This window comes from Lepus europaeus, chromosome 5, assembly GCF_033115175.1.
Source record: "Lepus europaeus isolate LE1 chromosome 5, mLepTim1.pri, whole genome shotgun sequence".
Classification (NCBI taxonomy): Eukaryota; Metazoa; Chordata; class Mammalia; order Lagomorpha; family Leporidae; genus Lepus; species Lepus europaeus.
In genome coordinates, this window is record NC_084831.1 from 8448601 (window position 1) to 8472698 (window position 24098).

At 44.8% G+C, this 24098-nt stretch overlaps 1 protein-coding gene across 4 annotated transcripts in view; it reads left to right on the plus strand.

The window, feature by feature from the left end:
- Positions 1-24098, plus strand: part of VPS13D (vacuolar protein sorting 13 homolog D) — a 275909-nt gene that overhangs the window by 79435 nt on the left and 172376 nt on the right. For 3 of the 4 annotated variants that reach the window (XM_062190461.1, XM_062190458.1, XM_062190459.1), the window contains exons 28-37: positions 431-602; positions 785-897; positions 4411-4623; positions 8846-9105; positions 10659-10792; positions 13751-13906; positions 15407-15617; positions 16060-16134; positions 19335-19541; positions 21655-21744. In XM_062190461.1, coding sequence (XP_062046445.1) covers positions 431-602; positions 785-897; positions 4411-4623; positions 8846-9105; positions 10659-10792; positions 13751-13906; positions 15407-15617; positions 16060-16134; positions 19335-19541; positions 21655-21744 — 1631 coding nt within the window. The remainder of the gene's footprint in view (positions 1-430; positions 603-784; positions 898-4410; positions 4624-8845; positions 9106-10658; positions 10793-13750; positions 13907-15406; positions 15618-16059; positions 16135-19334; positions 19542-21654; positions 21745-24098) is intronic. The other variant, XM_062190460.1, reaches the window with a different exon arrangement.

Here is a 24098-nt window from a genome sequence, read left to right on the forward strand (position 1 = left end):
CCAAAGTGACATCTGGGCTCAGTTGGAACCATCGGTTTCTTCCTTTATAAATTACTACTGAATGTGAAGAGTTAAACAGAGCTTGACATCTCTTCTTTATTGCTTTTCCAACTGTAAAGTTTAAGCTATTTTGCAGTCCCATGAGATTTTCCTTATAATAGATTAGTTAGCTAGCTCATGTTAGATTTGAGGATTTTCTAAATGTGTATTTTGAGAGAAAAGAGGCTTTTTATAGTTGAAACATGATAGTCATACCAATTTGCTAAATTTGGAGCTAAAAGAAGTTTTTGTCATTGGAAGTTGGAATTTAATTGGTTGAAAGTATAGATGGGTTGAAAGTATAGATGGCTGTTGTTGTATTTGGAGGTAAGCTGTGTCAATGTTAAGTTAGTGAATTGTTTGTCAAAGTGACCTCTGTTCTTTTTCATAGAGAAATAAGTCATACTGTACCAGACATATCTATCCATGGCAATCTCTCCTCAGTCCACTGCTCCCTGGATTTGTATAAATACAAGCTGATCCGTGGCTTATTAGAAAACAACCTTGGAGAGCCCATAGAGGAATTTATGCGGCCTTATGACTTACAAGATCCAAGAATTCATGTGAGTGAGACCGTATGTTCTTCTGTAACTCTCATAGTCTCAGCTGATGGTTACCCTATGCATATATTCCTCAAAATCACCTGGAAAAAGAAGGCAGAACCAGCCAATCAGATTTCTTGACATATTGACCCATTTTCAGATTAACATCATCCACTCTGTTGATTCGCGTTTTCCTCTTACAGACTGTTCTCAGCGGAGAAGTGTACACTTGCATGTGCTTCCTCATTGATATGGTAAATGTAAGCCTGGAGCTTAAAGATCCAAAAGGGAAGGAGAGTGCCGGATCCCTAGCCAGGTATGGCTTTCATCATGTTGTCTTATTGCTGATAATGACTGCAAGTAATACACATATTTTCATTTGCATAGGGCAAAACAGTGTGGTTCACAGCAGAATGTGGCTTTCAGGGTGCTTTTTGGTGGCTCTACACAACACTTTATGATAGTTTAAATTCAGGGCAGCCTACCAGTTAAGATAGCACTTCCCGTGTCGGACTGCCTGGGTTTGATACCTGACTCTTGCTTCCTGCTAATGTGAACTCTGGGAGACAGCAGGTGATGCTCAAGTTCCTGGGTTCCTGTCTCCTACTGGATTGCATTCTTAGCTCCAGCAGCCATTGTAGGCATCTGGGGGAGTAAATCAGCAAATGAGAGCTCCTTTTCTGTGTGTCTCTTTCTCCCAAAACCAAATAAGCAAATTAATTAATTAATTAGAAATTAAATTGGTTGCTCTGTTAACCAAGGTAGGTCAGCTTATGCTGTAGTCACAGACAGCCCCCAGATACCAGAGACTTCACACAGTGCTGATGTCTTTCTCCGCCATGCCGCATGATCGTTGCTATCGTCACTCATGGTGCTTCTTCAGGAGCTTCTTCTGCGTCTCCCATGTGGATGACAGGGTCCAAGGACTTGGGCGATCTTCCACGGCTTTCCCAGGTGCATTAGCGGGGAACTGGATCTGAAGTGGAGCAGTTGGGACTTGAACTGGCACTCATATGGGATCCCGGCATCACAGATGGCGACTTTACCTGCTGTGCCACAAGGCCGGCATCCAGCATCACAGATGGCAACTTTACCTGCTGTGCCACGAGGCTGGCATCCCGGCATCACAGACGGCGACTTTACCTGCTGTGCCACGAGGCCGGCCCAGTACTCTTATTTTCTAGGTGAAGTCTCTGAGTAGCGTGAGATCCGATGGTTGGGAAAATGATTCAGTATTTGAAAACACTTCAAGGCTAGTAATTTCCCTGCCAGAACATTCTGTCTTCTAGTTTGTTTTTTTCCATGAACATCTGCCATGAGAGGGTCAAGCTTGTGAAAATGAAAACATGAGCTCCCAGGGTGTGCATTAGCAGGAGCCAGAATCAGAAGAGGAGGTAGACTTCAACCCGGACACTGCCGCAGGTGCAGGAACCCCAGAGGCATCTTAACCACCGCCCAAACACTTGCCTCAAGCTAGCAATTTGATTTTTTTTTTTTTTTAAATTTTTGACAGGCAGAGTGGACAGTGAGAGAGAGAGAGACAGAGAGAAAGGTCTTCCTTTGCCGTTGGTTCACCCTCCAATGGCCACCACTGCTGGCGCGCTTTGGCCGGCGTACCACGCTGATTCGATGGCAGGAGCCAAGTGCTTCTCCTAGTCTCCCATGGGGTGCATGGCCCAAGCACTTGGGCTATCCTCCACTGCACTCCCAGACCACAACAGAGAGCTGGCCTGGAAGAGGGGCAACCGGGACAGAATCCGGCACCCCGACCAGGACTAGAACCTGGTGTGCCGGCGCCACTAGGTGGAGGATTAACCTGTTGAGCCACGGCGCCGGCAGCAATTTGATTTTTAATGGTTGGCCATGCCTTTAGTCTCCCTCCCTCCCACCCTTATTTGAAAGGTAGAGTTACAGACAGAGGGAGAAACAGAAAGATCTTCCATCTGTTGGTTCACTCCCCAAATGGCCGCAACGGCCGGATTTGAGCCAATCCGAAGCCAGGAGCCAGGTGCCTCTTCTGGGTCTCCCACGTGGGGCCCAAGTACTTGGGTCATCTTCTACTGCTTTCCCAGGCCACAGCAGAGAGCTGGATTGGAAGACGAGCATCTGGGACTAGTACCGGCCCCCATATGGGATGCTGGTGCTATAGGCGGAAGATTAACCTACTGCGCCACGGCACTGGCCACTTTAGTTTTTCTTAATATGGAATAATTCTGGATGTACATTCTTACAATGAAACAGTAATTATGATTTGCTTATTGCAGCTGTCTCTTTTTTTTAAAGATTTATTTTATTTTATTTGAAAGGCAGAATTAGGGGGAGAAAGAGAGAGAGAGAGAGGAAAAGAGAGAGAGGGATATCTTCAATCTGCTGGCTTACTCCCCAAATGGCTACAATGGCAAGAGCTGGGCCAATCTGAAGCCAGGAGCTTCATCCAGGTCTCCCACATGGGTGCAGGAGCCCAAGTGCTTGGACCATCCTTTGCTGCTTTTCCCAGGCCATTAACAGGGAGATGGATTAGAAGTGGAGCAGCCCAGACTTGAACCTGCACCTATATGAGAAGATGGCATCACAGGTGGCAGCTTAAGCCTCTGTGCCCCAACGCTGGCCCCAGCTGGCTCTAATCTTAAATGTATGCAGTTTTAGATTCATTTCTTGTTGATGGATCAGTTGAATTGTTTCTCTGTAGAGAATTTATGTGTTCTCATTGTTTCTAGGGAGCTTAGTGGTCTTCTGTAGAAACTCAGGTAGACTAGAGAGAGTCTCCGGGCAGATGCAGTTCTGAAAGGATCCCTTGGGGATCATCACAAATGTGCAGACTTCCCAGACTTGGGAAGGGAGACAGCGATGATGGTGAATTAAGAACCTAATAAAAGCCGGCACCGCGGCTCAATAGGCTAATCCTCCGCCTGCAGCGCTGGCACACCGGGTTCTAGTCCCGGTTGGGGCGCCAGATGCTGTCCTGGCTGCTCCTCTTCCAGGCCAGCTCTCTGCTGTGGCCTGGGAGTGCAGTGGAGGATGGCCCAAGTGCTTGGGCCCTGCACCCCATGGGAGACCAGGAGAAGCACCTGGCTCCTGGCTTCGGATCAGCGTGGTGTGCCGGCCACGGCGGCCATTGGAGGGTGAATCAACGGCAAAGGAAGACTTTCTCTCTGTCCCTCTCTCTCATTGTCCACTCTGCCTGTCAAAAAAAAAAAAAAGAAAAGAAAAAAGAAAGGAACCTAATAAATGTGTCATATGGCTTCCTCATAATGTTCCTATGAAGATCGATCTCTATGGAATTGGAAAAGTAAGATCTAAGGCGCCATACCCCTGAATCCATTTTGAGGGGATCTGTAAACAAATTCAACACAAGATCTCAGAATGAAAGTTAATCTCCTAGGGCCGGCGCTGTGGCTCATTTGGTTAATCCTCTGCCTGCGGTGCTGGCATCCCATATGGGCACTGGGTTCTAGTCCCGGCTGCTCCTCTTCCAGTCCAGCTCTCTGCTGTGGCCCAGGAAGGCAGTGGAGGATGGCCCAAGTGCTTGGGTGCCTGCACCCACATGGGAGACCAGGAGGAAGCACCTGGCTCCTGGCTTCAGATTGGTGCAGCGCACCGGCTGTGGCAGCCGTTTCAGGGGTGAACCAACGGAAGGAAGACCTTTCTCTCTGTCTCTCTCTTACTGTCTAACTCTATCTGTTAAAAAAAAAAAAAAGAAAGAAATTTAATCTCCTTCATACAAGTTAAATATATTTGTGATCTGTGTTTCTCCTGTTACCTTGAGCTTTCGTGATTTTGTGAAATGGAAGAGTTACGTTTAACATCTTGCTTATTCTCTCCTTTTTAGATTTGACTTCAAGAAATGCAAACTGCTTTATGAGAGTTTTTCCAACCAAACTAAGTCTATCAACTTGGTTTCCCATTCCATGATGGCTTTTGATACCCGCTATGCTGGGCAAAAGACGAGCCCTGGCACAACAAATGTTTTCAACTGCATCTTTCAGCCTTCCAAGAACAGCAGCACTACGCAAGGATCCATTCAGATCGAACTGCATTTCAGGTAGTAGGGCCAGAACTTGACTTTGCCTTTCTTTATGGAGACATTTCCTTTTGTGGCCAGTGGGCCCAAGTGTATGTTGGCTTTAGAACATCAAAGCACCACAAAGTCACTAAAAAGTAAATAAATACTGGCTCATTAGTACAGTCTACTCTTTATTAACATCTAATTCCTATAACTTTGCAGTTTCATTTATTGACCAAAAGATGTCTCTGTTGCCTTTAAAACTAAAGGTTAGAATTAAACCAGATTCTTACAGTCTACCTCACTAGAAGCTGTAGCCTATTCTAATTTGTAAAGTGACTTGGAGAAGGAAGACGTTATATCTTTCAGGCTCTTTATATATTTTAAACATTTAGACAAGTAGCTGGTGGTTTAACAAGCAATATCAGTAAATATCAAGCAAACCTAAAGAGCAGTTATTTCCTCAGATGTATGCAAGCCTCCTGTTCAAGTAAAGATTTTGAAACAAAAGGACTTCAGAACACAGCCACCTTGTCCTCTGTCATCAGCTTAGTGATCAGGAAAGCAGTGGCCTGCAGACTGTTAGAAAGGACGTGGGCTTTGACGTCAGAGAAAGATTTTTGGTCTATGCAAATAATGGGAAAGTGGTTTTGATTTGAGTTACATCTGTTTTTCTACTCAAGTCTCATTGACTCACTTCTCCACGTATAAAGAATTTTTACCTTTTTGAAGTAGATTGTTTTTCCTTACATGTGTTATGAGAAGAACCTGGTGCATGGAAAGAGTGAGTGTTTCGGAATCAGACAAGCATGACCTCAGCACCTTGAGTTTCCCGCTGCGCTGAGTCTCAGGACAAACGGGTTAGCCTTTGGGCCTTAATGTCCTCTTCCAGAAAACTATACCTGCCTCCAGCACGGCTGTCATAGTTTACATATTTCTGGCGTGTTGCTCGGCAAAGATGGTAGCTATTACTATTACTGCTCATGCAGCTTTGCTCCAGTGAGATTTTATGACCAAATGAGCACAGACCTGAAACCTGAAATATTAATTCTGAGATAAAGAAATCCTTCAAGGAAAATCCCAAAAGGACAACTCTGGAACTAATGTCAGTTTCATTCTGTTAGTTCTTAATGTCACGAGATATGTTATAAATATAAACTACTAAGTAAGAAAGGCTGGAAAAAGCTTCATGGTTAGTCAAAAATAAGGCTAAAATAATTGTGAGGATTATTCTGTATTTATATGTTTCTGAGTGCCTGACATTTCAGCGTGCTGTTTAGTGTTCCTCAGGGTGCAGGATTTTTTTAGGGGGTTGGGGAGGGGCTGATGAGGTCCTGGTCTCTCAGTATGCCTTTAGGAAGTCTAGGAAGGGAGGCTTTTAGACTTTCGTGTGAACTTTTAACAGAGATTCAGTAGTAGGAATGCTAGTTGCCTCCTTTTGGGCTCTACCATGAGTTGGGTGCTTTATCTACTTGTCATTTTAATCCTCGTAAGTCTGCAAGGAGGGTGACTTTGTCTTGACTTAATAGAGGCAGAGGTAGAAGCTTGGAGAAGGGTTAAGTCAGCTCTAGAAGGTCACGCAGCTAGAAAGTCCAGTAATCTGGATTCAGACCTTGGTCTCTGACGTCAAAGCCCACGTCCTTTCTAACAGTCTGCAGGCCACTGCTTTCCTGATCACTAGGCTGATGACAGAGGACAAGGTGGCTGTGTTCTGAAGTTCTTTTGTTTCAAAATCTTTATTTGAACAGGAGGCTTGCATACATCTGGTTCATCTGAGGAAATAACTGCTCTTTAGGTTTGCTTGATATTTACTGATATTGCTTGTTAAACCACCAGCTACTTGTCTCATTTAACATGTTTAAAATACATAAAAAGCCTTGAAATATATTTCTGTTTATGTTCCAAAGGTTTATAATTTCTTGGAGTCAAATAATAGTCTTACCTTGGCTCTTGCTAACAGAAATACCATTGTTAGTGAGAGGAGTAAAATGTTCATTCTCTTGATTGGAACTTCTGAACACTTTCCGTGTCTCAAGAAGAATTGCTCTTCTGTTGGGATTTTGCATGTCAAATATAAATCACTTCACAGTGTTTAAAGGCTTGACATATTTTCCAGAAAAGGGATCTGACACACTCTGACTTTCCAGTTAGTGCAGAGCTCTGACAATCTGTGTTCAAAATGGGGTGGAAAAATTTTACTGAGGGCAACATTTTTTCTGCATTACAAAAGGATAGAGTGTTTCTGTGAAAAATGCTACGTCTGTGAGAAGGAGACATGTAGCATGCTGCCCTTTTGCTAGAGGCAGTGAGCCAGGTTTGGGAGAAGTGGGGGACTTCGAGAAACCAGCCAAGGAGTATTTTCACATCAGCCTTCCCCAAATCAGAGCCCCTTCTAGGGCGTGGAGCTGCGTACACATGGTACCTGGGGCCCCAGAGTGCATCCTCTGGGCTTGCAGAACCAAGTTTAACACAGAAGATGCTCTAGAAGGATTGCTAGCCCGTGCTTCTTCTGTCCTACACCTCTGCTCACTAGAGAGACCTGGAACAACTCCTGGCTACTCCATGGATTCAGGCCAGGCCTGGAGTCTTTGGGTTTTTACTTCAGATAAGAAATTTGGGGTAATGAGGTCTACAAAACTCCACCTCAGTTCTACATCTAGGCTGCTTGATGGATGGATTCATGGTAAATGCCACCTTCTTTGTCCTTTTCAGACAAAAAGATCTAAGCTCTTCCATTAGTTTCTTTTGGAGAAACCATCTAGTATTAGTTTGTAAACTTAGTGTTTATAAAGAAGTTATTTATCAAACACCTGTTCTGTGCTTGGAGCATTCTCTCAGGATTTTTTTTTTTTTTTTTTTAGATTTTATTTTATTTATTTGACAGAGAAAAGGAGAGACAGAGAGAAAGGTCTCCCATCTGCTGGTTCACTCCCCAAATGGTCACAATAGCTGGAGCTTGGCCTATCTGAAGCCAGGAGCCAGGAGCAACTTCTGGGTCTCCCATGTGGGTGCAAGCGCCCAAGGACTTCTACTGCTTTCCCGGGCCATAGCGGAGAACTGGAATCAGAAGAGGAGAAGCCCGGACTAGAACTGGTGCCCATATGGGATGCTGGCACTGTAGCTGTAGTCTTTAGCCCACTAAACCACAGTGCCAGCCCCCTCTCTTAGGATATTAATATTCTTCCTCTTGTAAGTGAGGAAGCAGGGGCCAGCATTGTGGTGTAGTGGGCAAAGCTGCCATCTGCAGTGCTGGCATCCCATATGGGCACTGGTTCTAGTCCTGGTTGCTCCACTTCCCATCCAGCTCTCTGCTATGGCCTGGGAAAGCAGTGGAAGATGGCCAAGTGTTTGGGCCCCTGCACCTGCATGGGAGACACGGGAAAAACTCCTAGCTCCTGGCTTTGGACCAGCTCAGCTCCAGCCATTGCAGCCATTTGGGGAGTGAGCCACAGTTGGACGATCTCTGTGTCTGCCTCTGCCTCTGCTTATCCCTCTCTGTCTTGTAACTCTGTGTTTCAAGTAGTTCAATAAATCTTAAAAATAAGTGAGGAAGCAGACTGAGAGGATATAGGTGACTTAACCAAGCTGACACAGCCTGTAAGGGACAGTATTTAAGTCTGGGTTCTGACTCTACAGTCTGCTCACTTTCTACTAGACCAGAATCTCTCAGCTTCAACACTATAGGCAAGTATCCCTTATGCACTTCAGATTGGAGATTTTTTTCAGAGTTTGGGATATTTGCATAGACTTTATTGATGAAGCATCCGTAATCCAAAAACTCCAAAATCTGAAACTATTCGGGTGTTGTGTTGGTGCTCAGATAGTGTGGATTTTGGACTTGCAGGTTAGGGATACTCAGCCTGCCACTGTTGTGGGGCTGTCCCGTTTACTGTGGGATGGTTAGCATCTGTTTATTGTGGGATGGCCTCTGTTAACTGCCAGCAGCAGCCCCCTCCATGTGATAATAAAAATGTCTCCAGATATTGCCTAATGACTCCAGGAGAGCAGAATTACCCTGGCTGAGAACCACTGAGCTGCTCTGAATTGTTTTCTCATAGCAATTCCTTCTTGATTAGAAAAATATGATTACCCTTTGGGGAGCATATACTGAATATGTTATTAAACCAGTGTGGAGAGTTTATTGATACTTGAAGCTGTCAGTTTAGAAAATACTGGAAGACATCTGCCAAAAATGAGTAATACATTTGTAGATCATGAAAACGTCATGTTTCTTTGTCCTGTTTTATCTTCTTTTTTGTAGATCTACCAAGGATTCCTCCTGTTTTACAGTAGTTCTCAACAATCTTCGTGTGTTTCTCATATTTGATTGGCTCCTGTTAGTCCATGATTTTCTCCACACTCCCAGTGATATTAAGAAAGAAAATGTTACTCCTCGCCACCGGCATTGTAGCAGTGAATCTGCTGTAGTTCCCAAAACCGTGAAGAGTGGAGTAGTTACCAAGCGGTCATCCCTTCCTGTGTCCAGTGAAAGGCACCTGGAGGTCAAGGTTAATGTAACAGGTGAATATATGTAGGTACAATTCACTGGTTCTAAGTTTTGGTGTTAGGCTCAGTAGCAGTCTTCCTGGATGATTTCTCTATTGCTTTTCATTTTTTCACATGAGCACATATACATTTACATCTTTCACAGACCAAAAATAATCAGGGTTCTGGCCTTGATTTTTAGGTGGAAGCTGCCTTGTCCCTCTCCTCTACCTGCCTAGTCCGTATGCTTGGCTAAGCACCTGCCTGGACACAGGTCTTTACCCCAGTGTGAAGTCTGGCATTGATTTTCTGATTGATCTTTAGGGCCCTGACAGATGGGTCTTAACTGAATCTAAGCAGATGTGGTATGTGAAAATCTCAGTTTTGAAGGTGAATCAGTGAGAAGATTGTTATTTTCTTTACCAAGGGAATATTTCCCTTTACAGACGGACATACTATTGCTTTTGTTAACTAGTGAGCTCCTATAGTGCGTCTACATGTGTCTCTTTATTTATTGCTGTGTTTTCCCCTATGTGTTTCTCAGTGGTTTTGATGAGCCTTATTAGCACAGTGTGTTTTATTTCACTTTTTTTAAAGATTTATTTATTTATTTGAAAGAGTTGCACAGAGAGAGAAGGAGAGGCAGAGAGAGAGAGAGAGAGAGAGAGGTCTTCCATCCACTGGTTCACTCTCCAGATGGCTGCAGCTGCTGGAGCTGCGCTGATCCGTAGCCAGGAGCTTCTTCCGGGTCTCCCATGTGGGTGCAGGGGCCCAAGCACTTGGGCCATCTTCTGCGCATTTTAAATAGACAAAGTTAGAAATGCTTGTAGGCTGGTGCCACGGCTCACTAGGCTAATCCTCCGCCTGTGGCGCCGGCACACCGGTTTCTAGTCCCGGTCGAGGCGCCGGATTCTATCCTGGTTGCTCCTCTTCTAGTCCAGCTCTCTGCTGTGGCCAGGGAGTGCAGTGGAGGATGGCCCAAGTGCTTGGACCGTGCACCCACATGGGAGACCAGGAGAAGCACTTGGCTCCTGCCTTTGGATCAGCGCAGTGCGCCGGCCGCAGCGGCCATTGGGGGGTGAACGAACAGAAAAAGGAAGACCTTTCTCTCTGTCTCTCTCTCTCACTGTCCACTCTGCCTGTCAAAAAAAAAATAAATAAATAAAAATAAATAAAATAAAAATTAAAAAAAAAAAGAAATGCTTGCTTTGCTTGCTTTATGGATGATTTTTTTATTTTATGAAAGCACCGTATACAGCAGAGTGAACTTGCCATGTGTGAATAAGTGCAGGAAACTGCCGCTGGCCCCAAAATCTCAACCTTGAACTGATGGACATTCTTTGTAAACAACTTGAACAGCTACATAGGTGCAGTCCAGTGCCTTATGCTGCCTGACCAGCTGTAGTGTCTGAGTCTACTTCCCAGGGCTTTGAACTACGTTGTTACTTGGAGAGAGGATGATTTCTTGGGCTTCTGAGTGTCTGTTAGGCCTTCTAGGAGGACTGGATGCAATATTTCTCTCCAGCTTAAAAATAGATGCTGCAGAGAGAAAGCTAACTTTGGGTTGATTGGTGTTGCTTGCATTCCAGGCACAGAGTTTGTGGTCGTTGAAGATGTGTCCTGCTTCGATACCAACGCCATCATTCTGAAAGGCACCACGGTGCTCACCTATAAGCCACGGTTTGTTGATCGCCCCTTTTCAGGCAGTTTGTTTGGCATCGAGGTAAGAATTCTGAGAGCTGATCACAGTACCACATGTTTGGCTCAGAGAAGAGCATCTGGACGAGAATTTCACCACACAGACTTTCTCGTGAGGGGAAAGAGTTCACGGGTTGGAGGGCTGTTGCCTTTTTCTCCTGTCCATTGTCTTCTGAAATTACTGAATTATTCTAATGTGTGAATTCAGTCCTCAGTGTTAGTCTATAAATCTGTGGAGGAACTTTACCTCTTACACACTTCTGTTCTCTTCTTGTCCCTGTAACCCTGTTAGGCCCCGTGTTGGGGCTTCTAGTTCTGCGGGACTAGTTCACGGCAGGTGTGTAGAGATGCGGCAGTGGGCCCTCTCTCCCTTGGATCCCGTTCCCCACATTGAGGACTATCCTGTGAAGAGCTAGGACTTTTGGGTAATGGAAATCTGTTTCTAGAAGGTGTTAAGGATTTCATGTATTATCTAACATTTAGGACTGTCTGACCTGTAAAAGGGCAGCTCTAGAGGTTCATGTATATCCCAAGAGGGCATCTCCCCTGGTGGTGCTCTGGGCTCCGGTGTAGTCTCATGGAGATAATTTGCACTGGAGCAGCCTTTGTAGTTGGAAATTTCATCTACAATATTAAGCAAAACCTGCTGTCTCTTTCTATGCCATAATTGTGGAGACAGAGGGAAAATGTGGCAGATTCTTGTTTGTATCAGATGTTCTTAATTCACTGATCTCAGCTGACATTCCTCTTGTTATAATGTGAGAATATTTGGTCAGGGTTCCTTTCCCTTTACCATTGAACTTTTTATGCCCTCTTCTTTCCAGAGGTGATGCTTAGGGGTTGCATGAATAAAACTCCCTTTCACCATCAGCAGTATTTTTTGAGGGGGGCAGGTGTCAAATATAACTGAATAAAACCTGTAGAGATTTCGTATTTCACTTTTTAGGAAAACCACATTTATTTATTTATTTGAAAGGCAGAGTTAGGAGGGGAGTGAAGAGGGAGAGAGATCTTCCATTCACTTCCATTTGGGTCTCCCACGTGTGCTCTCTTGCCCAAGAACTTGAGCTGTCATCCGCTGCCTGCCCAGGCACTCGATAGGGGGCCAGCACCGCAGGCTGCAGCCTCACCCACTGCCCTGCAATGCTGCCTCCACAGTTCACTTCTTGGCCACTTGTTTCTCTCCTATAAAGAGGGCTCAGTGTGAGAGGAAGGGTTTACCGGTGTGATGTGAGTTGCTCATGAATTGGAGTTCAGTCTGCTTTCCAAACCACCGCTGTACCACCTTTGAATGGGAAATCTTTGTGATTGATTAACGAACTGTCAGGTACAACTGGGTGTTGTATAGCAGAAGTCCTTGAAGGAAAATGAAACTTTTCTGCTCCAAAGTCTCAGCAAAGCTACATGCGAAATGTGAGATTCTCGGAAGCTCCTCTCTGTTGTTCTTTAGGTAGCACGGCTGACTCTTAGTTTTAACACCTCCTTGTCACGTCACTGCGGGGAGAACTGATAAAGTATGAGTTAATTTTGACTATGGCAAAAGACCTTGGAGTCATGTATGTTTCAGTTGTGTTAGGAAATGCCCTGAAAGGGGAAGGGAAAGGGACAAAAGGGCCTGGAATGAATGCTACCTCCTTTTTTCTCTGTATTCTTTTTTAATGTTTTTAGAGATTTATTTATTTATTTGAAAGACAGAGTTGCAGAGGCAGAGAGAGAAAGAGAGAGGTCGGTCTTGCATCTGCTGGTTCACTCCGAGATGACTGCAACGGCCGGAGCTGGGCCGATCCGAAGCCAGGAGCCAGGAGTTTCCTTCAGGTCTTCCACATGGGTGTGGAGGCCCAAGAACCTGGGCCTTCCTCTACTGCCTTCCCAGGCCACAGCAGAGAACTGGATTGGAAATGGAGCAGCCGGGACTCAAACCCGTGATATATGGGATACTGACACTGCAGGCAGCTGCTTTACTCGCTACACCACAGTGCCAGCCCCTCTCTGTATTCTTTTATGCACACAAAATAATTTGGTTCTAGAATGGGAGTCCTCCCTCCTTTTCTCTCCCCACAAATTTTTTTAGCATTTTATTATAGACTATTTCGAACATCTAGGTACCTATCACCCAGCTTCAATAATTCATGTATTTATTTTCAATTAAGGGAAGAGAAAATCCCCTGTCCTACACATAGATAATTTCTATTGACATTTTGATGTTTGTTTTCTTAAAAAAAAGAAAAGGCATTAAGTAATAGTATGTGGATTGGGCTGTATTTTTATAGTATCTGTGTTGTAACTATCTTCTTTCACTTCGTATGATCTTTGTAACTGTCATTTTTTAAATGGCTACAAATGTTCCTTTGAATAGACATGAATTCCTTTTTTGTGCTTCGTTTTTTTAATTAAATATTTTTTAGTTATTTTATTGACTTAAAAGAGTGAGAAAGAGAGATAGCTCCCATTTACTGGTTCATCCCCTAAATGTGTGCAGCAGCTCAGACTGGGCCAGGCTTAGTTCAGGATCCAGGAGCTCCCCATGAGTGGCAGGGATCCAAGTACTTGAGTCGTCATCACCTGCTCCTCCCAGGGTGTGTATTACTAGAGGACCCTGGGATTGGGAGGAAGCCAGCACTGCCGCCTGCGTACTCCCGGGTGGAATGTGCGGGTCCCGCACAGCGTCTCCACTGCTGTGTCGAAACCCACCTCCTCTTAATTTTTTCTTTTTAATTATTAGTAATGCTTCAGTGAAATTTTCTGTATTTTGCAGTATTTTCTTAGGCTAGTTCCTAAAGAGAAGTAGGATTGTTGGGTGGAAGGGTGTGGGATCTTTAAGCCTCTCGGGATGAATTGTTGAACTGTTTTTTTCTCAGGGTGTACCCCTGTGCGTGCTCTGGCTACTGGTTATGGGTCTTGTGATAACACAGGGCTGATCGCTTCTGAGGTAGTTTGTTCTGGGCTGACATTAATCCCTGCCACACTGCATTTCATTCTCTAGGTATTTTCATGCCGACTTGGGAATGAGCATGATACAGCTCTTTCAATTGTTGATCCAGTACAAATTCAGGTGGAGCTGGTGGGGAACTCTTCTTATCAGAATAGCTCAGGACTGATGGATGCGTTCAACAGTGAAGATTTCCCACCTGTCTTGGAGGTAATGACGGAGTCTCCAACACCTTCCCCTGCAGGCTTCCCTTGCACTGAGCTGGCGGCATTTTAGTTACTATAGCAGTGCCAAAGAGATTCGGTATTGTCTCTGTCCTAGGAGAGCTTGCGGTTTTGGGGAGGATGCAAGACCTTCTAAATGTCTGGTGTTACACTGAAGTTCTGTAAAAGTTTACAGGAAGCAGAACTCAAAGTGTGCAGGGATATTTATTGTGAATGAGCTCAAGGTTTGGTGAGTTTGGGAGGAAGGGCGGCATGTGAGTTGGCAGAGTGGACGAGGAAGAGCGTTTCACGTTACAAAGCAAAGTCCACGTGGAAACAGGCGGTTTGACCAGGCCAGAGAGTGCTGCAGGCAGGTGGGGAGGCTCAGAGGGTGAAGCCAAGCAAGGGAAGGCTAACTTGGTGTTCTAATGCTTTGGTAGAAGGGGAATAGTCTGTTTGAACCATACAGATTGAAAAAAGAGAGAAAAGCCATCTGATTTTCAGTCTTAGTGGTACCTCCTGGGCAGATATAAAGTAAATGACTGGAGCACCACAGCCAGGCATTCCGTTCACAGTGGCCTGGCGTGAGGTCTGTGACGCGTTCCTCCGCCAGTGGCTGTCCGTTCACAGTGGCCTGGCGTGGGGTCTGTGACGCGTTCCTCCGCCAGTGGCTGTCCGTTCACAGTGGCCTGGCGTGAGGTCTGTGACGCGTTCCTCCGCCAGTGGCTGTCCGTTCACAGTGCCCTGGCGTGAGGTCTGTGACGCGTTCCTCCGCCAGTGGCTGTCCGTTCACAGTGGCCTGGCGTGAGGTCTGTGACGCGTTCCTCCGCCAGTGGCTGTCCGTTCACAGTGCCCTGGCGTGAGGTCTGTGACGCGTTCCTCCGCCAGTGGCTGTCAGTTCACAGTGGCCTGGCGTGAGGTCTGTGACGCGTTCCTCCGCCAGTGGCTGTCCGTTCACAGTGCCCTGGCGTGAGGTCTGTGACGCGTTCCTCTGCCAGTGGCTGTGTCGCTAATCTCTGAGGAACGCTGGATTTCAGAAAATACTTTCCTTTGTGTCAAAGTTGACTCATTTAAAGCTGTGTTCAAATAAAGAAGAGAGAGAGTTTGTTCCTTGGTTGGTTGATTTTAGATTTAGAAAATTAAATATAGCCATACAAAATAGAGTACAGTGTGTTGCTGATATATGGTCTTGTTTCTCCCAAGCCATTCTTTGATCCTTCTGTGAATGATTAATAAGCTTGCATGAAGATGCCTGCTGACCTACTAAGCGCTGTAGCAGTTAGCTTAGCTCCGTGTTTTCAGTGGTGTGACCATTTGCCCTCATAGCTGAGATGGCACACGTTATGGTTATTAGTGCTTAATTTCAAGATCTTTGCAGTCGTCTAAATGAGAAATTTGATTTAGTATCTGTTGAACTTTTAACACCTGAAATAGGAAGTATATCTGTTAAAGTGTTTGAGCAAAGCCAAATGCACTTAAAAATTTGCCGCCTTTTACGTTTTGTTAGATTCAGTTACAAGCCCTGGATATCAGACTCTCCTATAATGATGTTCAGCTGTTTCTTGCCATTGCAAAATCCATCCCAGAGCAAGCTAATGCTGCAGTACCAGACTCAGTGGCCTTGGAATCAGACTGTGTTAGCAGTTACCTCCCAGGGGCATCCCGAGTTGGAGAAGAAATCAGAGCGGGGACAAGACATAGCTTAGATCCTGTCTTGGGTAAGTGTTTGACAATAAAACACACTCAGCCTTCCATTATAATGACCACCCTCTTTGTAACATTGAAATTTTCCTTTTGCACAGTTGTTCAGAATCTAATTATATGCTGTTAAGTATACTTGTAAGTCATACGTATGACTTTTTTTTTTTATTTAAAAACAAACGAAGCACCCTAAATGAACTGCTGTAGCCTATGCTATTTTTCCTTTCAGTTTCTTTCAGAACTTCCATAGTTACGTGGATAATACTAAGAGTTTTAAGCTTTGAAAAATCGTCAGTATAGGGAAAAGACTTAAAATTTTAGGTTACTCTTGATAGAAGCCTCCAATTATGAGCTCACTTTTACATACAGAAATGAAGTATTTTAGTTGCCAGTTTCTGAATTTCTTTTCTTTATTCTTAAGTTAGTCTGTGGATTAATGTCCATAAAATTACTTCCTAGAGTTACAACTGGCTAGACTGCAGGAGCTGGGATTCAGCATGGAGGACTGTCGCAAAGCTCTGTTGGTGTGTCAAGGTAATTTGAACGAGGGTTTCATGATCTAGTGTTTGTTTTCAGAATATGTGTCGTTTCCCTCTGCTCCCGGACTCCCCCAAGGTAAATCGGACTGCTGGTGCGTATGTAGAAGGCCCTTCGAGTGTCATGGCGGGGCTGCTGGTAACCCTTCATGCACTCACTCAGCCCCTATAAGCCTGTCTCTGGGCTTTCCTGTTGCATCTTCATAGCCCATGGAGGTAGGGAAACTTACTCAGTGAGGTGAGGTGAACCTGTGTGAATCCCCTCTCAGTGAGCCCTAAGACGGGCTTGAAGGCAGGTCTTCCTGACTAAGCCTGCGTTCTTTCTCCTGTGTCACAGTGCCTTCCTACTTGCCCATGGACCCCCGTTTCTCTTAAGTAGAAGCTCACCAAGGCTGTGTTTCCTTGCACTTCTGTGCGCCTCTCCCCCCTGTGTCTGTGTGCTGTGCATAGCCACACATTTATGTGCACATCTATTTTATATGTTGGTAGATTGTATTGCAAATGCAGTATTACAGGCTTTTAAGTAATATTTTATTGAATTATTTTGTTACAGTTACTTAATATTCTATCAGCATCTCCCTATATCATTAAAATTATTTATAAACATTGATTTTTTTTTACATTAACTCTAAGGACATATTTTTTATTTATTTATTTGCTATTTTTTAAAGTTTTTTTTTTGTTTATTTGAAAGTCAGAGTTACACAGAGAGAGGAGAGGCAGAGAGAGAGAGAGACAGACAGACAGAGGTCTTCCTTCCGATGGTTCACTCCCCAATTGGCTGCAATGGCCGGAACTGCGCTGATCCAAAGACGGGAGCCAGGAGCTTCTTCTGGGTTTTCCATGCCGGTGCAGGGGCCCAAGGACTTGGGCCATCTTCTACTGCTTTCCCAGGCCATATTAGAGATCTGGATCGGAAGTGGAGCAGCTGGGTCTTGAACCGGTGCCCATATGGGGTACCGGCACTTCAGGCCAGGGCGTTAACCCCCTGTGCCATAGTGCCAGCCCCGGGACATATTCTAATTTAGCTATCTTTCACTTGTTTTTCTTTAAAAATTTTATTTATTTGAGAGGTAGAGTTAGAGACAGAGGGAGGGAGAGATAGAAAGATCTTACATCCACTTGTTTACTCCCCAAATGGTTGCAACGCCACAGCTGGGCTGATCGGAAGCCAGGAGCCAGAAGCGTCTTCTGGGTCTCCCACGCTGGTGCACGGTCCAAACACTTGGGCCATCTGCTGATGCTTTCCCAGGCCATATCAGAGAGCTGGATCGGAAGAGGAGCAGCTGGGACACGAATAGGCACCCATAAGGGATGCCAGCGCCACAAGTGGAGGCTTAGCCTACTACTCCACATCGCCAGCTCCGCTTTTTTTTTGCAATATTATACACAATTCAATAGTAAGCATGTCTTTGATGTGACCTTTTTCTATCTTTTAAATATTCCCTGGTAGAGAGACCTAATTTTATAGAGACTAGAACAAAGGTATAGATATATTTTTCATGCCATTGACTGGACTAGACAAGGCTTCTTCTAAAAAAAACTTTGCCCAGTGTACCTCTTTATATATATATATACACACTCAACCTGTACCTCTTAATTAACTTTACTTTTTCCTCTTTCTATATTTTAACATTTAAACATTTTTTACTGGGGCTGCGCTGTGACACATTAGGCTAAGCCTCTGCCTGCGGCACCAACAGCCCATTTGGGTGCCGGTTTATGCACCAGCTGCTCCTCTTCCAGTTTTCTGCTTATGACCCAGGGAAAGCAGTGGTAGATGGCCCAAATGCTTGGACCCCTGTACCCACATGGGAGACCCTGAAGAAGCTCCTGGCTGCTGGCTTTAGATTGGCCTAGCTCTGGATGCTGCGGCCATTTGGGGAATGAACCAGTGGATGGGAGATCTTTTTCTCTCCCTCTCTCTGTCTGTAACTCTACCTCTCAAATAAATAAATAAAAATAAAAAAAATTTTTCTAAGAACCTTTGGATTTCTTTGTTTTATTTCTTTAGTAATTAAAGCTTACTTTTGGCTGGCACCGTGGCTCAGTAGGCTAATCCTCCACCTGCAGCGCCGGCACACCAGGTTCTAGTCCCGGTCGGGGTGCCGGATTCTGTCCCGGTTGCTCCTCTTCCAGGCCAACTCTCTGCTGTGGCCCAGGAAGGCAGTGGAGGATGGCCCAAGTGCTTGGGCCCTGCACCCGTATGGGAGACCAGGAGAAGCATCTGGCTCCTGGCTTCGGATCAGCGTGGTGCACTGGCCACAGCGGCCATTGGGGGGTGAACCAACGGCAAAGGAAGACCTTTCTCTCTGTCTCTCTCTCTCACTGTCCACTCAGCCTGTCAAAAAAAAAAAAATGCTTACTTCTATCAATAATAGAGATAGTGATAGAACCAGATATTTATAGAGCCTTTTGCACACGCCGGCCTCTGCTCAGAGAGCTCCACCTGTGCAGTGCATGTCCTCCTCTGTCAGCCTCTCTGTGGGCACTGTGGGGTGCAGAAACACAAGTGACTCGCCCTGGTCCAGCAGCCAGTACCTGCAGAGCCGGGTCGGGAGCACATGTCCTTAGCTGCTTCCACTGCTGTGTGAATGTTCTCTGGTAATTTCCAAGTGTCGCTTTGCTTTTCTTGCCCTTTATTGGGGGGGGGGGGCTCTAGCAATCTGCTTATAGGTAAGCAGCTGTGATTTAGCAGTTGTCTGTTACGCACATGCAGTTCTGCTCTCCGTTCTTAAGGAATTTGTGGTTGGTTGAGAAGACAGACTATACCAAAGTAAGAAATTTGAAAACAATTAAGCAGCGCATCTGTGTATTTAAAACTGGGTAGTGAAGATTAAATGCGGGAGTACCGAGTGGCCTCTAGAATTGGGACCCTCTCCTTCCTGCAGCAGATGGTCATGTAGGGCAAGCGTGGCTTCCTGTGGGCAGTCTGAGCCAGATCCTGACAGGTGTTGGTGAACTTGAATGGCAGGTGTACAACAAAGAAGGCTGCTGTCTGCTGCCCTAAAAGCAGGACTCCTATCGTCACGTAGGATTTTTTCACCTTTTTTTTTTTTTTTTTTAAGACTTAAGAATACCTCTGTAATCAAGGATTTCTTGGGCTTCCCAGGAGGTCTCTATAAAACTGGGTTTTTCCATCTCCTCTATGAATTGCCAGGCTAATGGAAACTGATCACATTTAAAATTTTTTTTAAGGCCAATTGAAAAAGGCAGCAAGTTGGTTGTTTAAGAATGCAGAGCCTCTGAAGTCTCTCTCCGTGGCCTCTAATGGCCGAGATGGCCTGGGTGCTGTACCGGCCCCCCGACTCTCTGGAGTGGAAATCAAAGCTGAGAGCGTGTGCATCTGCTTCATCGACGACTGCATGGACTGCGACGTTCCTCTCGCCGAGCTCACTTTCTCCCGTGAGTGCTGCCCCGTCGGCAGATACAGCCAGTGATTGCTGAGTTGCTTGGGCTTTTTTATTTTTAATGCTATTATTCATGCCGTCTTCTTAGTGGTATGGGTGTAATTTAGATAATGCTTTTCCATATGCTTTTTATTATGTGTATGTGTGTGCGTGTGTGTGTTTTAAGATTTATATATTTGTTTGAAAGGCACAGTTAGAGAGAGAGCAAGAGATCGAGTTCTTCCATTTGCTGGTTTACTCCCCAGATAGCTACAATGGCCCAGATTGGGCCTGGCTGAAGCCAGGAGCCAGAAGTTTCATCTGAGTTTCCCGCAAGGGTGCAGGGGCACGAGTACTTGGGGCATCTTCTGCTGCTTTCCCAGGTCATTAGCAGGGAGCCGGATTGAAAATGGAGCTGCCGGGACTTAAATTGGCACTCCTATTGGATACTGGTGCTCTAGGAGGTGGCTTAACCCACAGTAGCACAGCCCTGGCTATGTGTATTTTAAAGATACTTTTATTTATTTGCCATATGTGGCCTTCAGCATATAGCTTAGTAATAATAGAAGCAGTCATTGATAAAATTTGTTATATTAGCAGCTGTAGCTAAGTAATTCTTGATCTCTCCATTTTGCTTGTCTTTTTATGTATCTGAAGATGATAGTGAATGCCATTACTAAAGGCATTTTAAAGGAAAGCTTGATGGGGCTGGTGCTGTGGCACAGTGGATTAAGCTGCTGCCTGAAGCACAGGCATTCCATATGGGCATGGGTTCGAGTCCCAACTGCTCCACTTCCAACCCAGCTCCCTGCTACTGTTTCTGGGAAGGCAGCAGAGGATGGCCCAGGTGCTTGGGCCCCTGCACTCATGTGGGAGATCCAAAAGAAGCTCTTGGCTCCTGGCTTCAACCTGGCCCGGCCCCTGCTGTTGCAGCCATTTGGGGAGTGAACTAGTGGATGGAAGAAAGCCTCTCTCTCTTCTTTTCTCTCTGTAACTTTTTTTTTTTTAAGATTTTATTTATTTGAGAGGTAGAATTACAGACAGTGAGAGGGAGAGACAGAGAGAAAGGTCTTCCTTCTGTTGGTTCACTCCCCAAATGGCCACGATGGCCGGAGCTGCACTGATCCAAAGCCAGGAGCCAGGTGCTTCTTCCCAGGCTCCAATGTGGGTGCAGGGGCCCAAGTACCTGGGCCGTCCTCCACTGCCTTCCCAGGCCATTGCAGAGAGCTGGATTGGAAGAGGGGCAGCCGGGACTAGAACCGGCACCTCAGGCAATGGATTAACCTACTGCCCCATGGAGCCAACCCCTGTAACTCTGTCTTTAAAATAAAAACAAAACTCATAAAATGATGTTTTTACCCTTTTTAGCTCTTGGAAAAGTAAACAAGAAGCCAAGAATCTTGTTGGAAAGCTCACCTTTGAGCGTCTCCCTAGGTCCACGCCAGAGGTGAAAGCCTCTTTGTGTGGGAGCTGCTCTTTAAGTGGAGGGGCCCAGTCTGGACTGCTAGTGCTGCGGGGCGTCACTGCACGTGCTCTGGGAACGGGCTGCTCCCACCGCCACCTTTGCTTTCCGTCCAGCCAGCCTCTTTTTCCCTTCCAGTCGATTGTGTGGCTTTGACTTGACTTCTGTACGCTCTAATACTTCTTTTCCCTGTGCTTCCAGACACTGCCAGGACTGCCTGATTCTGGGGATTCTGACTGTTTCCATGAGTATCTTTTCTGTAGAGGCTAGTTAGATGATTACGTATTTTTCTGTGGTAATCCTAAAATTTTGAGCTAGTATTTTTCAGGACATAACTGCTCTTATCACCATGTGTTCTTTTCATATATATATGTAGATATCTTTTTTACTTTCCCGGTGGCTTTGATACATGTGAGTGGCAGAGCTGGGAGATACAATATTTAAGGAAGTGCCAAAAAACTCAACAATCAAGATAAATAGTACTTAATGCACTGTTTTTAAAATTGCAAATTGATACAGGTGTAAATGACTAACAATCGCAATTGTGTGTGCTTGCCTGTGAGACCTGCAGTGCTGGTGGTAACTGGCCTCTCCCCAGTGTCGCTTGTCTGCAGACAGAATTCCTGCTCCTGCCCCAGCGCAGCTGTAAGATCTGCTTTCCTTTCAGGTCTGAATTTTCTCCAGCACGTGAGAGCCAGCCCCGAGGGCTATGCCCACTTCACTCTCTCTGGAGATTATTATAACCGTGCTCTGTCAGGTCAGTATAAAGCATATATTATCATGGGATTTAAAAAATAAATTTAAATGTGTGCCTTGGGCCCATTGTTACATACATTTTACATGAGGGACAGGAGGGCAGAGGCAAGGGCAGGAAAGATTAAAAGCAAGTGACTGCAGAAGCACAGAAGATACAGTTTTTTGTTTTTCTAAAAAAGTATCTGATAGGTTACAAGTGAATTATTTAAAAAGAAGTTTTCGTGGTTACTTCTTTCTCATCCTGCAGTTTGACTCATTCCAGAACATGACGTTGCTCAGTAGTGAAGGATCACTGGACCCTCATGGTAGCCAAATTTCAAGGGGAGATCTAAGCCCATTAGCAGTTTTAACCTTCAGTCTCTTCACTCCCCCTGGCCTTGTTTGTTTCATTAGCAGTGTGCTGAGTCAGTGATCACCTACTCCCTAAGAAAATGCAGTTGATCAGACAAGTGTGTTTTGGAAGCTGCTAAATCTAGGTAACACTTCAAGGCATTTTCAGGTTTCTGTATGCAGTCATTGGAAGGACCAGGATAAGGGCCTGTACAGGTTGGAATCTAGAAGGCGTCCTGTATTAGGGCCGTGTGATTTGAGCTGTGAACTTCTTTGCCTTAAGAGAGATGAAAGAAATTCCCATCAGGATTCCTAGTAGGTGTGGACAGAAGCAGCAAAGTAATGTTGTGCAGTCGGATGATTGATTTTCCCCTTTGATGTCAATGAAAAATTCAGCCTCCATTGGCTATGCTGCTGCTGAATGTTGTAGGGACCTATCACATTCCATTTTAAGGTATTAACATCTCCCTCTGTTCTGGATTCACTTAAAGGTAGCACTCTGATTTCCTATTGTTCAAAATATTTAACTTCAGAGTAATGATCCAAGTCTTCCTAGTTGAGAGAAACTCATGCAGGGCACATGGTAGTTATTTTTCTGAACGATTTATTTTCCTAGACAAGATATTGTTGTATGAAAACATTCTGGTTACTAAGTGGCAAATGTAGGGAAATTAATGTAGCTACTCTGCATGACATACTATATTGGCTTTTTGTTGGTAAATTTCCTGCTCTTTGGCTGATTGAGTTAGTGTATTTAACACTGGAAAAGGACTGATCTTCAAAAATGAATCTTTCACATCACACTGAGATGGGTTTTCACACCCAACAGAAAGGTCAAGTTTAATTTTGACCCTAGTAAGTATTGGTGAAGATCCGATCCATGGTTCCTCCTGTTAGAATTGTGAGTTTTTGTAGCAACATTGGAAAACAATTTGGCAAGACCGAGTAAAACTGAATATAAGCCTACTCAACCTAGCTATATTCTGCCTCCAGGTCTATACCTGGGAGGCGCTCTTATCTGTTTGTACTAGAATAAGTGTAAAGACTGCTGGTGTTCTTAACAGCAATAAAACTAAAATCTGATTATCTTTCAGACGTAGAATGGATAAATATATGCACTAGTGGGTTACTGCTCAGTGATGAGAATGAATGGGTCATAGCTGTGTGCGTCAGATATACAACAATATGCTCAGAGATGTGTTGTTGAGCAAAAATAGAAACTTAAAAAGGAATAATGTACAGTGACTTCTGGGAAAATCATAAGCAGGAAAAAATGAATCAGTATGTTCTTAGGAATTGCATACATGTATGGTAAAATTATGAAGAAGAACACATATACATAATTAAAATTTCAAGTTAATTTCTAGTAGGAGAGGGTTGGGAGGAAGAAAGGGATGAATGAGATTAGGGAGTGGCACTTGGGGAATTAAGATGAATAGTTGGTACATGAGTATTTGCTATATATTCTTTTTTTTTTTTCTTTAAAGATGTATTTATTTATTTAAATTCAGAGTTACACAGAGAGAAGGAGAGGCAGAGAGAGAGGTCTTCCATCTGCTGGTTCACTCCCCAGTTGGCTGCAATGGCCGGAACTGAGCCAATCCGAAGCCAGGAGCCAGGAGCTTCTTCTGGGCCTCCCATGTGGGTGCAGGGGCCCAAGAACTTGGGCCATCTTCTACTGCTTTCCCAGGTCACAGCAGAGAACTGGATTGGAAGTAGAGCAGCCAGGACTTGAACTGGCACCCATATGGGATGCTGCACTGCAGGCGGTGGCCTTACCTGCTATGCCACAGCGCTGGCCCCAACGATGTATTATTCGTCAAACTGTACCTATGTGTTTTGTATATGCCTCATATATATGACAATGTTTTAAGGGAAAAAAATGTGAAAATGTTAAGTTCATGGGCCTCCAAATGACCTGTTCATTCAATTAATGGGCCATTCATTGACCAACAAAATTACACTTAATAGTTGTTTAAGCTACGGCTGTTTTTTCAACCTGAGTTGAGTCTCCCTTTTCCACCC